Genomic DNA, 18,879 nt, shown 5'->3' with positions numbered 1-18,879 from the left:
CGTCACTCTGTTTTTCGATCGCGTGGATGAAGCAACTGTTGTTCCTGCCAGAGGCCGTAACACGTTGCACCAGGCCTATATTTGGAGTATCGCTTTCATTCCCCAAACAAACTGACCATACTGGACATAAAAATAATTTATTTTCGCTAAGCACGAGGCCCATAGACGGATGCTGGGATGGAGGGCTATAAACATTGTTTAAATGAATGACCTTGATCTTCATGCAAGGTCACAGGGATCGACTATGTTAAAATCTTTAAATGACTATTTTCACCAAGCAATATGCCCTGAGACCTAATGTTGGGCCTTTAGCATGCTGCGGTGAAGAGCTATAAAGATTGTTCAAATGAATGACATTGGCTATCAATTAAGGACACCATGCTCAAAATATATATGCTAAAAGCTTTTTAAAAAATCTCTTCTCGAAATAAACGCACCGAGAAACCTTTTTTTCGGTAACTGTCCTATAAGTTCATCCATGGATGGACAGATGATCAAAATGTCTCTTGAACTTGCAACCAGGAAAACAGCCTACCTGCTTTTGGCAATAATTGAAACGTCAATGTTTATCTTCACAGAATACAAGTGGTATGTTGAAAGTGAAGGTTGCAGTAGTTCCAGTACTAGTGTTCTATTTTCCGAAGACCTAGATGCAGATTTATTTAACTGATTTGTCGCATGTTTTTCGGAAAATGCAATACATGGATTTAGTACAGTTTAAAACCAGGACATTTCAATAAAATGGTACGGATCAATGGCGTACATTGCTTTCTGACAGTAAACATCGTCGTCGTTATCGGTGCTGTCATTGCTCTGAACCTGGAAAGGAACATTGTAGTAATCCAATGCGTCGATGTTTGTGTTGCTTTTTTGTTCCTTCCTAGTCCGAGGAAGGGCAGTGATCCTGATTAAAGCGGCTGGGTTGTCAGGAAGCTGTCTGCATGACTCTTCAAACGCCTTGACGGCTTCTCTTGTGTTGCCCAACAGACGGTGACATATTCCAACCAGATTGTGTAAGATGAGATAATGACATACACCGTAGATAGGATTTGTCCGTACAGCCATGAGATTCTTCAGGTTTACTTGGGACTGGGCAATGTTACCGAGACTGAAGGTAGACAACACACAGAGGAAGAGGGCGTACGGTAGTTGTGGAAGTTCTACTCCTTGCTTGCTTTCTTTAACTTCAACATCTAATTCTGGTGGATATAATTTGTTACCCTTTTTAGATATCGTATAATTAAATACAAAGGAGCGTTTTGCTTTCTGTAATAGTGTGTATCCCTTCCCGCATATCTCTTCAAAGTATTCCTCGCCACTACCATAATCCTGTAATAATCCACTTTGTTGACAGGCGAACACGACGCGTAATGCAACATCAGAAGCTTTGGTGTAAGATCCAACATTGTAATAAAACGTTGCCAGTGATAACAACCCATTACAGACATCTGTGGCCTGACGACAAATGGAGGAAGCGTTTGTGCCTCCTGATTTGTTTGTAGACAGTTTTATTGCTTTCATGATGGGTATAGGTCAGGTCAGCAATACATTTACTAAAAACGCTTGTAATTACCTGAATCAAGTGAAGCAGTGCTAAATCACAAAAGTTGTCGTCAGAACATTTCAGGAATATTCTGTTAATTAATTTCAAAGCATGTGCAATATTTGTGCAGTTATACCCATGGAATTTAATGTTTCTTAATAATTCGACATCTTCATTCATTTCTTGTAATCTAGGGTCATTTGATGATGGATACATGGAAGGATTTTCTTGTATATTTCGAGGTAAAGTCTGAAAACTCGGACACTGAAACAGACAAGTGTATCCCATACACTGATATCTATTCAGCACACGGAGTAATCTTCTCCTGTTGTCACCAGTGACATTAGATAGAAACATGTTGTGGGTCAGAATAAAGTAGTTCGGCAAGTATCCCGTCTGTACACATTCCAGGAGTATGGTAAAACAATACCAAAAACACTGGACAATGTTATCGTCCACCCACATAGATGGTGTGGCGTGTTCTATCGCATGGAATACAATTGTTTTCATGAAGTAGGAACAGAGCAGTTCATTTATCGACTGATCGCGTTCGATGCACTCCCTCAGGAAAATTTTCAATAAAGCATACGTTTTCAATTGTACGTGATTGAACGACCAGACGAGATTTTTCGGCTGATGCAAAAGAAATCCGCCATTGCATTCCAAAGAGTCTTGAATGTTTGTCACCAATTGCAACAAAGTAACAACCTTGATTAATTATGTAATTGACCAGATGCCTTGATGGCCAAACACAATATCTTGTGCGATTACCGAAATTACTGAGGTGATCTGGCCATGACCTGCAGTGGAAACTGAATGCGACATCAGTCTCCTCACCATCCTTATCGATAAATCGGCTGCAAGGTCCGTTGAGGTATGAGTTTTCTGTCAACCACTCACTGCTGCAAACAACGCTAGATAAATACGTGGATCCGTTAAAATATATCATTGCGTCATTTAGGCTCCGCTTACTGAACTTCTATCTTGATGAACTCTGAGTAAAGTATATCCAGGTCGACAGTCAGTGTTATCCATGGCCAGAATAGTTTTACCGACATCTCTTTCTGGTATTTCATCGTGTGGTTGAACTACGATCACTTCATTCAATGTTATCATCATATCGTTATCAGATTTGGCAAAATTTAATCCTTCTGACTTAGAACCAGTGGTAATAAACGACTCGATTTGGAGTTACATGCAATTTGTCAGCAACATATTTCTGAAAACGTTTAACATTTATGTTTTTCTCGGAACCAATTGCATAATGGTGATCAAGGTGTCGGGACAGAAATACGGATACTTTCTGCGCTTCCAGAAGATCCATACGATCCATATCCATATTATGGCATAATATTTAGAAAACTTGACGTCATTCTGAAACAAAGAAGGTAAAGTATTCTGTAATTTTGAATGTGAATTTTCGTCAAATATAAGTCTAGATCATGTAATGTCAGTGGAAACCATGTACAACTTGAACTATGAATACTACGCATGTATAAATTAAAGATTTATTTGTTGAATAATATACCGTTACTTATACAAAGCATAAACCCTACTCTCATCATACACTTTAAATTCAAAATATTTTCGTGAAATAAAAACAAAACTGATAATGGTCGAAGTCATGATCTGAAGTAGACGGAAAGATACACTTATGAGAATCATATTACATATTCCATATTCAGCTATTGTGACATACCGCGCATGCGCGAGATCCTTGCACAAGATGAACGAATTTCTAATATAGATTATATAGTGGCATTTGAGAAAAGAACTGATATATTGTTTTCTAAATAAGAACTAAATCTGACATATCTTCGTTACAAAAATATATATATAAAAAAAAAACATATTTATTAAAAGAAGTAGAAATGATTAAGATCTTTTTTATTTAAAGCTTACACCTTAATCTCCTTGTCAAACATTTAATAAATAAATATTTTGACAACGTTATATAAAAAGACATTGTTATGTAGAGGTTTCCCAACGAGTGGGGGTTGTTTATCATTTTTACCCAACTCGAGTTAGCTAATTTTCTAATTTTGAAAAGACACGAGCTTAAGCGATAAACAACCGTCAAGAGTCGGGGAACTTGTTTATCCAATAACTTCCTTACAAATGTAAGATTGTCGAGTTCAAATTCTCCAACGTAGCAACTGCATTCTGTGAACCAAATCACTACGCGACAAAATATAGTTCGTACCGAAGGAAAGCTAATTATCTATTTTAGATGCACGGCCAATATATTCTGTACTATATTTGTAAATATAATTTTTCAAAACGAAATATTAGTTTGACAATCCTTGTATCTTTGTGTTTTATTAATGGGTCACTTGTTTAAATGACTCCGCTGAAATATATTCAAAAACGACACTGTCATCTCGAAATCGAACGTCACCGCTGAATATTAGACTAATCATTGTCAGATTCCATCATTGGTCCTTTCGTGGATTTTGTATGCTATAATTTACGGGCCAGCAACAGTAAGTAATTTTGGTAAGGTTATATTACGGTTTTTTTAATATAAATATATTTGATAGTAAGGTGATTTTGGCTTTTACCATGCTGAAGCTAGCTGCTAAGATCTCCAAACATCTCTAACAATTAAATCGACCTTTAATACCTAATATCAAAACAAATCTGTAATATTGGATAATAATAATATAAGAAAATCCTATCCCGCATAAAGTGAGCAAATAGGACATCGTGTACCGTTGTGCAATTCCACTTATAATATAGGTTATCACACTACTTAAACATCAGTACAGTAAAAAAAAAAATCAAAAAAATCGGCATAGCCGTTTAATTTTCTTTTGGTCCCGGATATGACGCGACAGGCGGCGTTACTGGTCAAGATGAAGTATGTGATTGGTCAATGTAGCGGTAAATGCGAAATGCAGGTATGCAATTAGAAACGAAACAAAAATAAGATTGAATGCATGCTGAATAAGTAGATTATCTTTTTAAATGGCACATGAATACAATCATATTCCTGATTCAAATGCAGTCTTAGTATTACCAAAAATGATTCAAACTGATATAATTTTGTTATTCGTGCTAAAACGGGGGTTTGTTTCATTAGTAGAAATACAGAATCGGTTCAAGAAACGTAATGGTATATATTTTCTTCCAAAATGTTAATTGATAACTTACCTCTTTGATGTCTCGAAACGCTCCGCTCCGGTGAATCAGATATATCATCTACCAAGAAACCCATTATCTTGCTGCCTCGTGCGATGTACAGAGTTCCCCTGAGAAGATGACGCTTAAGTCTGGTAACTTTAGGTGATGTCACTGTCCATTTTGATTTTGTGAAACCTGATGGATTTAGTAAGTAGTTCGGCAATAAATCCTCCTTAATACCGTCCACTTTGCGTCAAAACATGATTAATGGAACCTACATCGCTAATATATAACCGTCACCACATTGAATGGTGAAAATGAATCAGAACTTCAATTGTCCACTTTATATATAGGAGTATAGTGTATTTCCGTCCTTATATGATGCTGAATTGTATACAGATAATAGGGACCAGCCAACCAATTGTTTTTCCATAGACTTTAGTGTTAACGTTTTGGACTATATCATTAAAATTTTTGAATTCAATATGGCAATTATGGTTTATAAAAAAAGTTTGGGTTATATAACACTTAATCAAAAAAGAAAAGTTGGGCCCTTCAACTCAAAATTTTCCCATTGTAGCCATTTTGAAAATTGGTGAATTTCGCAGTAAAAATTCTCAAAAATCTTAAATGTTTACCTGTTAATTATGATGACCTGATCTTTTGAGAACTGGCTGCTAGACATTTTATCCCTGGCTCAACTTTCTATACACAGGGGATGTTTCAAAAGTCTATTTTTTAATTGGTTGATGTTCCTATACACAGGGGATATTTCAAAAGTCTATTCTTTAATTGGTTGGTGATCCTATACACAGGGGGTGTTTAAAAAGTCTATTTTTTAATTGGTTGGTGATCCTATACACAGGGGATGTTTAAAAAGTCTATTTTTTAATTGGTTGGTGATCCTATACATAGGGGATGTTTAAAAAGTCTATTTTCTATAATTGGTTGGTGTTCCTATACACAGGGGATTTTTCAAAAGTATTTTTTAATTGGTTGGTGTTCCTATACATAGGGGATGTTTCAAAAGTCTATTTTTTAATTGGTTGGTTATTCCGTATAGAAGAAAATACTTCATTGGTTTCGCTCAGCAGTTAGATAAGATGGTCGATTAAAAGATCAATTGTAACATATTGCATTTATGTGACCACGCAACTCGATGCAATTTCTGACACCTTGTCAAATGTCATTTTAAGTGATGAATGAGTATTTTAAAATAATATATATAAGGGTGAAACATGTACAGAAGCAAAACTGTCTTTCCATCTGATGTAGATTTATTACAAATTGCGTCGTTATTAAAAATTGCGTGGTAACAATTATGTTGGGGGGGGTGGGGGTGATGGTATAAACAAAAAAAGATTTCAACGACCTTGAAATAGTTTAATCAACAACACTGTGAGGATACCACACTCACTCTAGCCATTTTACAGCCAAAATATTAAGGCATAGCACAAGGAACAACGCCATACGATTAGAAAATGTGAAAAACTATTAAAGCTAGAGTATGAATCTGGATCAGGTGATCGGGGACCAAAATTTCAACAGACCTTAAGCCGGATATAAGAAAATCATCTACTGTAAACGTGGTTATTTCCGCGAGGGTTTATTTTCGCGATTTCGATGAGTAATTAATAACCTAAATGTGGGGGCGTTATTTCCGCGGAATATTGATTTAGCAACTGTTCCGTATATAATACATACATCAGGAAATCATACGCGTAGGGGGAATGGCCTTCACGTATTAAGCGTAAAATTTACCTACGCTTAAATTTCCACGTTTTCGGTATCACACAATACCAATTCCAATCCTGTTTCAACGATGATAATATATCAGCCATTTAAGACGTGAAATCAAAATGCTCCTCAGTTTCCTGGTTGCCATTTCCCGAATATTATGAAAACGAATTCATCACTTTACATCAAATGACGTCATTGCTATATATATATATGTGTGTGTGTGTGTGTGTGTGTGTGTCAAGTAGTAATAACGACAGTACAGACAAGTAAATTTATTTATTAATTTATCAAGACACAGGTAAATTACATACGATCACATATAGACATAGAACATGGAACAGTTACTCAAATATAGAAGGTAAAAAAAATATAAAGATAAAAAATGAAAATAAAGGGACAGATTGCCTTGAAAATTCGACAATTTACTTGTCTGTACTGTCGTTATTACTACTTGACAATTATCTATTTCTAGTAATACGCATCCAACATTTGTTTGTTAGGATCCAGTACCTATATTGGTTTATACCGTCGCTATTACTTACTAGACCCTATATATATAGATATGAAGAGCGGCAGAATGTAGCCGCGAAAGTACTAGGGAGACAGCAGATCTGTGTTTGGCTTTTTATTTTATTATTATTTACCGTCACATGGACATTTCAACTTTATTCTATATATATATAACGAACCATCATACTGTCTTTATTACAAGCGATAAGAGATCGGTCAGAGTCATCGACAAGACTCTTTTTACGAGCTATTCATTTAACTCAGTGTTCATATGAGCTGATATTCCAAACAAAAGGATAACTCACTCATTTGAAACTTTTATGGTATTTTAATGTAAGTATCGTTTACAGTTAATTTTAACCAGTGAAGCGGGGTAGTAACTAGACAAGGGAAAGTGTTATCTCTTGGCCATAATGGAGACATTATAGATACTCAGACAAAATGATGATTACTTCACGTGTAGGTTAGATATTATTTCAATATAATGAATTGTCAATCGTTTGTACTCAGAATTTGGCTTTCTTAATTGATTGAGATTATTTTTTCATACCTCTATGAAAACAATCCAAAAAGGGCGCGAAATATGTGACGTCACAATACGGCCATTGACAATGCGTATCGATTTGTGAAAAAAGAATCCCTTACAAGACCAGTTCAATTGTACATAAAACATGTTTTAATTTTGAAAATCAATTTCAAAAATTAATTATGATGCCAATTATTTGTTTAGCTTCATAGGGGCATGAAAACAATTGTGCGATTCATACAGTTTGCAAGCAATGTTTTATACTCCAATGCAACTAAAAAAAATGACATCAATGCTCAAATAATTATCGTTCACAGTTGATTTTAGCCAGTGGAGGTGTGGGGGGGGGGGGGGGGGGGGGGGGGGGGGGGTAACGTTGTTAGCAACTGGACAATTAAAGTTTCCCTAGTTTACGTGCTATTGATGGAAGGCAAACTATAGTTTCATTTTCCTTGTAGTGGCAGATTTGGTAAGTAAACAGGAAATGTACACAATTAACAATCGCTGTTATCGCTGTTAAATCGAGAACATCTCCGTGTTTCCTTATGGCTGTATTTCTATTTACAACTTTTTTACAATTGAAATACATTGTGTATATTTTATCATGATCTATACAGACTACAGGGAAATATATCTTATCATGATCTGTACAGGTTACAGTGAAATATATTTATCATGATCTGTACAGGTTACAGTGAAATATATTTATCATGATCTGTACAGATTACAGTAAATATATTTATCATGATCTGTACGTACAGGTTACAGTAAATATGCTTATCATGATCTGTACAGATTACAGTAAATATATTTATCATGATCTGTACAGGTTACAGTAAATATATTTATCATGATCTGTACAGGTTACAGTAAATATATTGATCATGATCTGTACAGATTACAATAAAATATATTTATCATGATCTGTATAGGTTACAGTAAATATATTTATCATGATCTGTACAGGTTACAGTAAATATATTTTATCATGATCTGTACAGGTTACAGTAAAATATATTTATCATGATCTGTACAGGTTACAGTAAATATATTTATCATGATCTGTACAGGTTACAGTAAATATATTTATCATGATCTGTACAGGTTACAGTAAATATATTTATCATGGTCTGTATGGATTACAGTAAATATAGTTATCATGATCTGTACAGATTACAGTAAATATATTTATCATGATCTGTACAGGTTACAGTAAAATCATACCTTAACTAGGATATAGACAAACAACATTGTTTTATATATAGACATACACGTGGGAGACAGCAGATCTGTGTTTGACTTTTTATTTTATTATTATTTACCCTCACATGGACATTTCAACTTTATTCTATATATATCTATATATTTGAATTTCCTGTCGTAGTTGTACCGAGGGATATATATATATGTACAATTCGTTTCCATGTATGTAAATACAATGCGATCAAGGTATTCTATATCATCTTATAGACGACTTCCACAATGATCATGTCAGGGTATCGGGCCGACCATCACTGCGTCATTGAAACGTTCTTTTTAGAACGCCGATGTGGCGCAGCGGTATAGGCTGCGGGTATTTCTGGCTAGGCGATTGGGTGCCGTAGATCGTGAGTTCGAGGCCCGGTCAGGGCACGAGTCAAAAAGTTGTCTTCCTTCGTCATTTGTGTTTCTAAGCTATATATCTATTTATTAGCACAATGTGTCATATACACTATGTGTTGGTGATCCGAAGATAAAGATTTGAATTTCCTGTCGTAGTTGTACCGAGAGAAATATATATAATATATGTACAATTCGTATCCATGTATGTAAATACATTGCGATCCAGGTATTCTATATCATCTTATAGACGACTTCCACAATGATCATGTCAGGGTATCGGGCCGACCATCACTGCGCCATTGAAACGTTCTTTTTAGAACGCCGATGTGGCGCAGCGGTATAGGCTGCGGGTATTTCTGGCTAGGCGATAGGGTGCCGTAGATCGTGAGTTCGAGGCCCGGTCAGGGCACGAGTCAAAAAGTTGTCTTCTTTCGTCATTTGTGTTTCTAAGCTATATATATATGTAATAGGATGGGTCCGCCCCGGACCGACCGTTCCGGGCCAGCGTCGGCGGGACAAAACCAAGTGATCGTATAGTGTTTAAATTCCCAAATCTACCGACACTGGCCAGCGGACATGTCCAGCGAACTCTCCCTGCTGTTACAGGCAGCTTCAATCCAAACCCAAGTCCCTCGGGTGTGGAGGAGTTTACAAGTCACAAACCAATCAACACTTTGTATAAAGTTAACTATGGTTTATTAAAGTAAACATATTTAATGATATAGGCAAAGTATTTACATATGTAGAGTAGACAGATAGTAAATGGTTAGAAATCACTGCCCCAGTAGCCTCCCACGCGGTAACAAATGAGCCTAATCTAGAGCACTAATAAACCCAGCCAACAACGCCCTACCATTATCCCCCGGCTAGCCCTAACGTGACCTACACCCTATCGTCCCCTAACGTAGGTGTGCTGTTGTCAGCACATGTGTGGCACTGATGTTCAGCACCTTGTGGCAACGTTGTCGAAGCCTGGTTTGTGGAGAGGGTATCCTCTCCTGAGGTGTTGGCCGGTGATCCGGCCATGCAAGTCCCCGATTATCACTGTGCAGCCCCTTTTATACCCCAGCCCCCTGGTCCTACATGCAACCTGCATCCCTGCATCGCATACCCATTCTGATTGGGCAAATCTATGGCATATGCGTAGTAAGGTCGGAACCTCTTCCGGCAACTCACCAAGACCCGGTCGTCTCCAAAGTAAACACCCCTGTAAACTTAGACAGCACCGGTGATAGCGACTAATACACAACCGGAAGTATACGCGGAATATATAGCCCTACTGTACCGTTTGGTTGCAATTAAAGGATGGTACTATTAAATGGAACCAAAGTGATAACGTTATAACAACTGATACTGTTAAGTCCTAGTGATATATTATAAGGCTATAGTGACCTGTTCTCCCACATATATATATAACGAACCATCATACTGTCTTTATTACAAGCGATAAGAGATCGGTCAGAGTCATCGACAAGACTCTTTTTACGAGCTATTCATTTAACTCAGTGTTCATATGAGCTGATATTCCAAACAAAAGGATAATTCACTCATTTGAAACTTTTATGGTATTTCAATTTAAGTATCGTTCACAGTTAACTTTAACCAGTGAAGCGGGGTAGTAACTAGACAAGGAAAGCGTTATCTCTTGGCCATAATGAAGACATTATAGATACTCCAGACAAAACGATGATTAATTCACTTGTAGGTTAGATATTATTTCAATAAAATGAATTGTCCATCGTTTGTACGCAGAATTCGGCTTTCTGAATTGGTTGAGATTATTTTTTCATACCTCTATGAAAACAATCCGAAAAGGGCGCGAAATATGTGACGTCACAATACGGCCATTGACATTGCGTATCGATTTGTGAAAAAGAATCCCTTACAAGACTAGTTCAATTATACATAAAACATGTTTTAATTTTGAAAATCAATTTCAAAAATTAATTATAAGCGTTGATGCCAATTATTTGTTAAGGTTCATAGGGGCATGAAAAATTCATACGGTTTGCAAGCAATGTTTTATACTCCAATGTAACTAAAAAAATGACATCAATGCTCAAATAATTATCGTTTACAGTTGCTTTTAGCCAGGGAGGCAGGGTAACGTTGTTAGCAACTGGACAATTAAAGTTTCCCTAGTTTACGTGCTATTGATGGAAGTCAAACTATAGTTTCATTTTCCTTGTAGTGGCAGATTTGGTAAGTAAACAGGAAATGTGCACAATTAAACAATCGCTGTTATCGCTGTTAAATCGAGAACATCTCCGTGTTTCCTTATGGCTGTATTTCTATTTACAAATTTTTTACAATTGAAATGCATTGTGTATATTTTATCATGATCTGTCCAGATTACAGTAAAATATATTTCATATTGATCAGTACAGATTACATAGAAATATGAACAAGAATAAAAAGAGTAAAATATATGTTATATTAAACGGGAAACCATTCAATTTCCTTTTTATTGCATTTCATCAACAAAATTAAAAACGGTGCCATTTGGAAAGGCTTGATCAACGCAATTTAAGCGTGTTCTGCTGTTATAGGAGAATCTGTGTATGGATGGCTAACGTCAAGTGAGTATTTTGTCAAAAACTAGTCTGAAAATTTCAGAAATACAGCAACATACCCAATTGATCTATCTCCGCTTCGATTGGAAAAAATTAGCAAGTTTCAACGAGGTGACTACAAAGGTCCGCTCTGATTGGTCAAAAACGGAAAACTTATATTTTCACTGCCAAATCTTATATTTTCACTGCAAGATCTTATATTTCCACTGCTCATCGCTGCAGTGAAAATATAAGTTTTATTACTTTGATAAATTTCTATATTTCACTAGCAAAAATGTAACAAAGTAAAATATATTTTATATTCATCAGTATAATTTACAGTAAAGTATATTTTATATTGATCTGTAAAGATTACAGTAAAATGTATTTTATCATGATCTGTACAGGTTACAGTAAAATATATTTTATCATGATCTGTACAGATTACAGTAAAATATATTTTATCATGATCTGTACAGATTACAGTAAAATATATTTTATCATGATCTGTATGGATTACAGTAAATATATTTATCATGATCTGTACAGGTTACAGTAAGATATATTTTATCATGATCTGTACAGATTACAGTAAAATATATTTATCATGATCTGTACAGATTACAGTAAAATCATACCTTAACTAGGATATAAACAAACAGCATTGTTTTGTATATAGACATACAGAAAATATATAGAGGATATCTAACAGTGTCTTCAGTAATACCAAATATATTTCACGAGTGGGGCTAATATTTTCAAAATATTACCGCATGAGTGAAATATATTTGGTATTACTGAAGACACTGTTAGATATTCTGTTTATTACATTTTTTATCAACGAAAAACCCTACCCGTTTGCTAACTAGGACTACAGCGATAATTTGCAAACAAAAAAAGTAGTTTCCCCTGTCCAGGTGCTCTCATATATGTCGGGCTTTCTGATTGGTCAATTATTTTGGTATTTTCTAATCATTGATTTGATTGGTCAAATCAGCAAAAGTGATATTCTTCACTAGTGAAAAATATGATATTTGTCACTAGTGAAAAATATCACTTTTATAGAATGAATAATTTTTGATATTTCACTGGTAAAAATGTAAGAAACCTTACTACATGTGTTTTGTTAATTCTTAACCCAGATATTCTAGCAAAAGTGTCCAGTTCCTTTGTAGATCCTATTATTGTGCATCACATATTTCATCTATCATTCTTATTAATAAAGAAAACAATAACACCAACAAAAAATAAACCGGATTACAATGGCCATTAAAGATTGAATGATTTTATTCATCTAGTTGGGTTTTTTCTTTTCTTTTTTTTAGATATAAATATTGTAGCGCGAAAAAATTCCCGGCGAACACAACATCCGTGTTACAGTTCTGGAGTCACTCGGCAATGCCCTCCGAGATAGCGTCGGGTACTCGCTGCAATGTCAGAGTTTTGAATAGTTTAGTATACGTGGGCCGTTGAGAACATCATCTCTCTCTCTCTCTCTCTCTCTCTCTCTCTCTCTCTCTCTCTCTCTCTCTCTCAAATCCTGTCTGAGCAGGCGTTTCGTTGACCTCGATATTTTGATACACAAACACGTAAACAATTAGATGGTAATTAGGGATGAGCATATCATCAGATAGATAAAGTAGACAGACACTATAAAAAAAAACCCTAAGAGTGATCTCCCGAAGCCATGGGTCATTGAATCCCGAACAGTGTCAAACGTAGACTAGTAGCCACAGATCAAGGTAATTAAAACATTATCAGTGAATGACCGGTGTATTATGCTGCCTAAAATCTCACGGTCAGCATGTACATAATTAAGTCGGGCAATGTAGGGCAAATAGGGTACCCTAACTACATGAACTACTTAAACTACTAACTATCATATCTCTAACTTAGTACATACCATATATTAACGAAATATACCACACTATTTACTAATAAATGTAACGGTGTTTATCGGAGGAAATAATCCAATTCGATCAGCTAAGATTTTTTAGCAATTGTCTATAATTACATTTCTCTAAAACACTACAAAGCATTGTACAATAACACTAGAAATATTCACACCTTTCAAAAAATGAGAAGAGTTAAATATAGCACGGAAAAAATGATGAAATCGACCTGCTTTTCTAGTACTCGTACGTGAAGCTATGGGAGGTAACAGAAAACTCGAAACAGGTCGAACGAAATACCAATATTAGGGTTGGAATGTACAAAAAACCCGAAATTCAATTAATGTCATTATTTACAATATTTTAAAGAAAGTTGAGTAGATGTGTATAAATTAAACAGTGTTACCATTCAAGAGAATTGAAACGTAACGAGCAAGCTTCGCTAAAACTCTGGGACTGATACACTTACATGTAGATAATGTAATACCAGAACGCCAGTCTTATAAATCTATATATACAATGTAAGGATACTTTTATATGTAAAACATATTTCTTCATTGCAAAAATCAAAAAATCTTTCATCTTAACATGAATAGATATCAAGATGAAAATGATTGTTATTGTGTTTGAACACCTCTTTCATAAATAGCTCTTTCATACTAATTTCAATGATAACCAACTGTGCTTGTGAGTTATTTTACACAAGCCATAGTATGATGTATAGCACGATACGAATGAAGTAGAAATGATATCTACTGTCCCACGTAATGAAAAGGTAAACCCGATATACGTTATGAAGTAATCGCGTGCATTAGGTTCCATATCGATAAGGCATTCTGCTTGGCCTCTTCATTCGCTTGTACCAATATGTACTGGTTGGTAATAGTAATTCAAAACCAAGACATTTCAACAAATTGGACTGGATCAATGTTGTACAGTGTTTTATGGAAGTAAATCACGTCTTCATTGTCATCGTCGATGATGTCATTGCTCTGATTCTGAAACGAAACATTTCTGTAATTCACTGTGTCGTCTTTTTGTTCTTCCCGAGACCCACGAAGGTCAGCAATTCTGATTGCAGCGGCTAGGTTGTCAGGAAATTGTCTGCATGACTCCTCAAACGCTAGGATGGCCTGTCTTCTGTTCCCTAACAGTTGGTGACATATCCCGACCAGATTGTGTAAGATTGGATTGGGACATACATCGTAGATATTATTGGGCCGTACAGCCATGAGATCCTCGAGGATTGTCTGGGACTGGTCGATGTTGCCGAGTCTGAAGGTAGACAACACAAGGAGAAAGATGGCGTACGGTAGTGGTGGAAGATCACTAAAATCCCTCACTTTTAACGAACTATTTCGGATTTCTTGAGCCTCAAGATCTAATTCATGTGGATATAGTTTGTAGTTTTCTGCATTAATAGTGTATGGAAATACAAAGGACCTTTTCGCTTTCTGTAGTAGTGTGTATCCTTTACCACACATCTTCTCCGTGTATGCCTCTGAATAAATTAATGCCCTTTGTTGACAGGCGAACACCACTCGTGTTGCTAAGTCAGAAGCTTTAGTGTAAGATCCAACATTATAATAAAACGTTGCCAGTGATAGCAACCCATTACAGACATCTGTGGCTGACGACAAGTGGAGGAAGCGTTTGTGCCTCCTGATTTGTTTGTAGACAGTTTTGTTGCTTCTACCATTGGCATTAATCAGGTCTGCAATGCTATTACTAGACATGAAGGTAATGCTCCGAATGAAATACAGCAATCCTACATCGAGAAGGTTGTCGTCGTCCGAACACTTCAAAAACATTTTGTTTATTGATTGTAAGGCATGTGCACTATTTGCACCCGTATCTGAGTAAAGTCTGAGTCGTTCAAATACGTACAAATCTTGATAGATTTCATGAACCATATGATCTTCTGGTAACGGGTACATGGAATCACTTTTTTGTATCATTTTAGGTAAAGCCTGAAGACTCGGACACTGAAACAGACAAGTGTATCCCTGACACTGGTATCTACTCAGCACACGGAGTAGTCTTCTCCTGTTGGCACCAGTTACTTTAGATAGAAACATGTTGTTGGTAGGTACAAAGTAGTTTGGGAGATATCCCGTCTGTACACATTCCAGGAGTATAGTAAAACAATACCAAAAACACTGGACGATGTTATCGTCCACCCACATAGACGGTGTGGAGTGTTCTATCGCATGGAATACAATTGTTTTCATGAAGTAGGAACAGAGCAGTTCATTTATCGACTGATCGCGTTCGATGCACTCTCTCAGGAACATTTTCAGTAAAGCATACGTTTTCAATTGTACGTGATTGAACGACCAGACAAGAGATTTTTCGGCTGATGCAAAAGAAATCCGCCATTGCATTGCAAAGAGACTAGATTGTTTGTCACCAATTGGAACAACGTGGCAACCATTTTTAACGATACGATTGACCAGATATCTGGGTGGCCAAACACAGTATTTTGTACGATAACTGAAATCGCTGAGGTCATTGGGCCATGACCGACAGTGGAAACAGTATGCATGGTCGACCTCCATACCACCATTGTCAGAAATTGTTATACACGGGCCATGCTGATAACTTTCTGGTTGTAACAAGGTTTTGATGAAACCACGACTAGACAAATACATGGATCTATTACAATCTATCATTGCGAACATGATAAGATTACTTATCTCATTCGCAGATAGTTCTTTAAGTCTGAGTAAAGTGTACCCAGGTCTACAACCAGTGCCGTCCATGGCCAAGATAGTTTGATTGGCATCTCGCTGTGGTATCTCATCGTGTGGTTGTACTACGATCACTGAATCCAATATCACCATCATATCGTTATCAGAACTGGTAAAATCTAATCCTTCCGATTTAGAACCAGTAAACATTGTCCTACAAAACCCAGGCGTAATTGTCATTTTCTCATCCAAATGATATATTAGACGTCTTACTTTTACTATCTCCTCAGAACCAATGGCTGTATCCCGATCAAGATGTTGGGACAGAAACCTTGACACTTTCTGTGTATCCATTAGATCCATATTACGGCGTGCCATTTTTGAAAGGTAGTATTGACATCATCATTCTGAAACAATGAAGGATATATATATATATATATAGATTTTTTTTTTTTGTTATGTCTAACATTAATGTTAGCAGATGTATTGAAGTAGATGTACTGTTTATGATGAATACTTCTAATTCGTGATAAAGCTAAAGAGACATTAAACATTACATAATACAAACCTACTCTTATCACTGCACACTTACGATCCAAAAGGTCTTCGTATCGTAAAGTTAAAAATAAGTTAAACTGCCAGCATTAGTAAGGTCAGAATATCATACGGACAGGCAAAATTACACGTGTGAAACAATTATATTTCAATTCAAGCTTTAAAAAGATAAACCATTAACTTCATTTGCGCTATTGACATTTTGTCATTTCTAGATTGGACACGTATTTATGATATGTCGGGTGTGTCTCGAGACCTATAATTGATGTAATATCAGTTACGCGAGGGGGAAATTTACGCTAATTACGCGAACTCCTATTGTTCGCGAAAATTTCCCTCACGTGTATTATTTTGATATCAATTTGCGTAATCTTGAACTACAAGCGAATGTGGATCGATCGCGAAAATTACCCCCACGTGTATAGTTTACATATTGAAATCCCGAAATTAACCCCCCTCGAAAATAATCACGTTTACAGTATATACATGAAGCACATAACTATATTACGTAACAGTTAAACGCTTGTTAGATTGAATTTATTGTCAATATAACTACAATCTTGGTGACATATGAATGAAATAGCGCACACCATGAATGTTTATCTGTAACAATTAAACGCTTGTTAGATTGAATTTATTGTCATTATAAATGCAATATGCGTGACACAAATATATATTGGCGCCCAGTAACATTACGATTTTGTTTCAATTTTAGGGCAGTCGTGGACGCGCACAGCACACCAAAGCCACCATACGCAAAATCTGTGCGATTTCACACTGTACCATCGGCTATCACACTACCTTAACACTATTATAGTATTTGAAAGTCCATCAATGGTAGAAATTCAATTGTAAATGCTAATAACTTACCTCTGTGATGTCTGAATGTTTTTTCTTGGGACTCTCTCTGATCTGCCATGTAACCGAATATCAAGTCGCTTCGTTCCATGTATAGATTTTCTCTGAGAAGATGCTGACACTTAAGTATGGTAATTTCATGTGATGTTATTGTTCATTTTGTGTTGGAGAAACCTGTGTAATTTCAGTAATAAGATCGGGCAGTACAACCTCTTAGATATTGTCCATTTGTGATAAAAAAAAATTGTGTTATGAAGCTCACATTGCTGGTCTATTACCATCATATCAATGAAGCATAACTTGGATTGTCGACTTTATTTATATGTGTGTGTACGTATATTTCTACTACTTAGAGGATGCTGATTTGTATTTACAGCCAATAGAACAAACCACTTGACTGCTGTCGCTCATCAGTCAAATAGGATGATGGTCTGACTGGGGAATAATTTCCCGATACTAATAACAGTGATATCAATATAACTATGAAGTCACACATATATTATTCGTTTATTCAAATTAAAAGAAAGGTTATGCAAAGGCAAGCGATGAATAGCACTCTTTAGAATTAATGTATCAATAGATTCATACTGTATCGAATTATGTATATACATCTTCAACAGACAAGAGACATCAAACAGTCATTTCGTCCTTTAAGAATCTGCCATTGATTGTATGGATATCAAACCGCAGTTTAGTCCTTTTAGGGCTCGTCAGTGATGGTAGGGGCACCAAACACCTGGCCGATCCCTTTAAGGGCTCGTCAGTGATGTGGTTGGTGCACCAAACATCTGTCTAATCCTTTTAGGGTTCGTCAGTGATGGAAGGGGCACCAAACACCTGGCCCATCCCTTTAAGGGCTCCTCAGTGATGGTAGGGGCGCCAAACACCTGGCCCATACCTTTAAGGGCTCGTCAGTGATGGTGGGGGCACCAAACACCTGGCCCATCCCTTTAAGGGTTCGTCAGTGATGGTAGGGGCACCAAACACATATCTCATCCTTTTAGGGCTCGTCAGTGATGGTAGGGGCACCAAACACCTGTCTCATCCGTTTAGGGCTCGTCAGTGATGGTAGGGGCACCAAACACCTGGCCCATCCCTTTAAGGGTTCGTCAGTGATGGTAGGGGCACCAAACACCTGTCTCATCCGTTTAGGGCTCGTCAGTGATGGCAGGGGCACCAAACACCTGGCCCATCCCTTTAAGGGTTCGTCAGTGATGGTAGGGGCACCAAACACCTGGCCCATCCCTTTAAGGGTTCGTCAGTGATGGTAGGGGCACCAAACACATAT

At 36.5% G+C, this 18,879-nt stretch overlaps 2 protein-coding genes across 2 annotated transcripts; both read right to left on the bottom strand.

Annotated features, from left to right (window-relative positions):
• Positions 1-1,412: 1,412 nt before the first annotated feature.
• On the bottom strand, positions 1,413-2,502 carry LOC117332445. Its single transcript, XM_033891348.1, is given in 2 exon segments — positions 1,413-2,165; positions 2,167-2,502. Coding segments are annotated over 2 exon segments (1,053 nt in total). The 5' UTR covers positions 2,493-2,502; the 3' UTR covers positions 1,413-1,438.
• Positions 2,503-12,861: 10,359 nt separating this feature from the next.
• On the bottom strand, positions 12,862-17,896 carry LOC117332444. Its single transcript, XM_033891347.1, has 2 exons — positions 17,604-17,896; positions 12,862-16,585 (listed from the first exon to the last, which is right to left on the bottom strand). Exon 2 carries the CDS (start codon positions 16,554-16,556, stop codon positions 14,379-14,381), a length of 2,178 nt encoding a protein of 725 aa, XP_033747238.1. The 5' UTR covers positions 16,557-16,585; positions 17,604-17,896; the 3' UTR covers positions 12,862-14,378.
• Between the last annotated feature and the right edge of the window lie 983 nt (positions 17,897-18,879).

Source organism: Pecten maximus, chromosome 8 (genome assembly GCF_902652985.1).
Source record: "Pecten maximus chromosome 8, xPecMax1.1, whole genome shotgun sequence".
Classification (NCBI taxonomy): domain Eukaryota; kingdom Metazoa; phylum Mollusca; class Bivalvia; order Pectinida; family Pectinidae; genus Pecten; species Pecten maximus.
Note: the sequence above shows the minus strand (reverse complement) of the source record. Positions and strands in the feature narration are given on the sequence as shown.

What these genes read in the sequence shown, in the direction of transcription:
- LOC117332444 (XM_033891347.1), bottom strand. Translation starts at nt 16,556, where the DNA reads ATGGCACGCCGTAATATGGATCTAATGGATACACAGAAAGTGTCAAGG.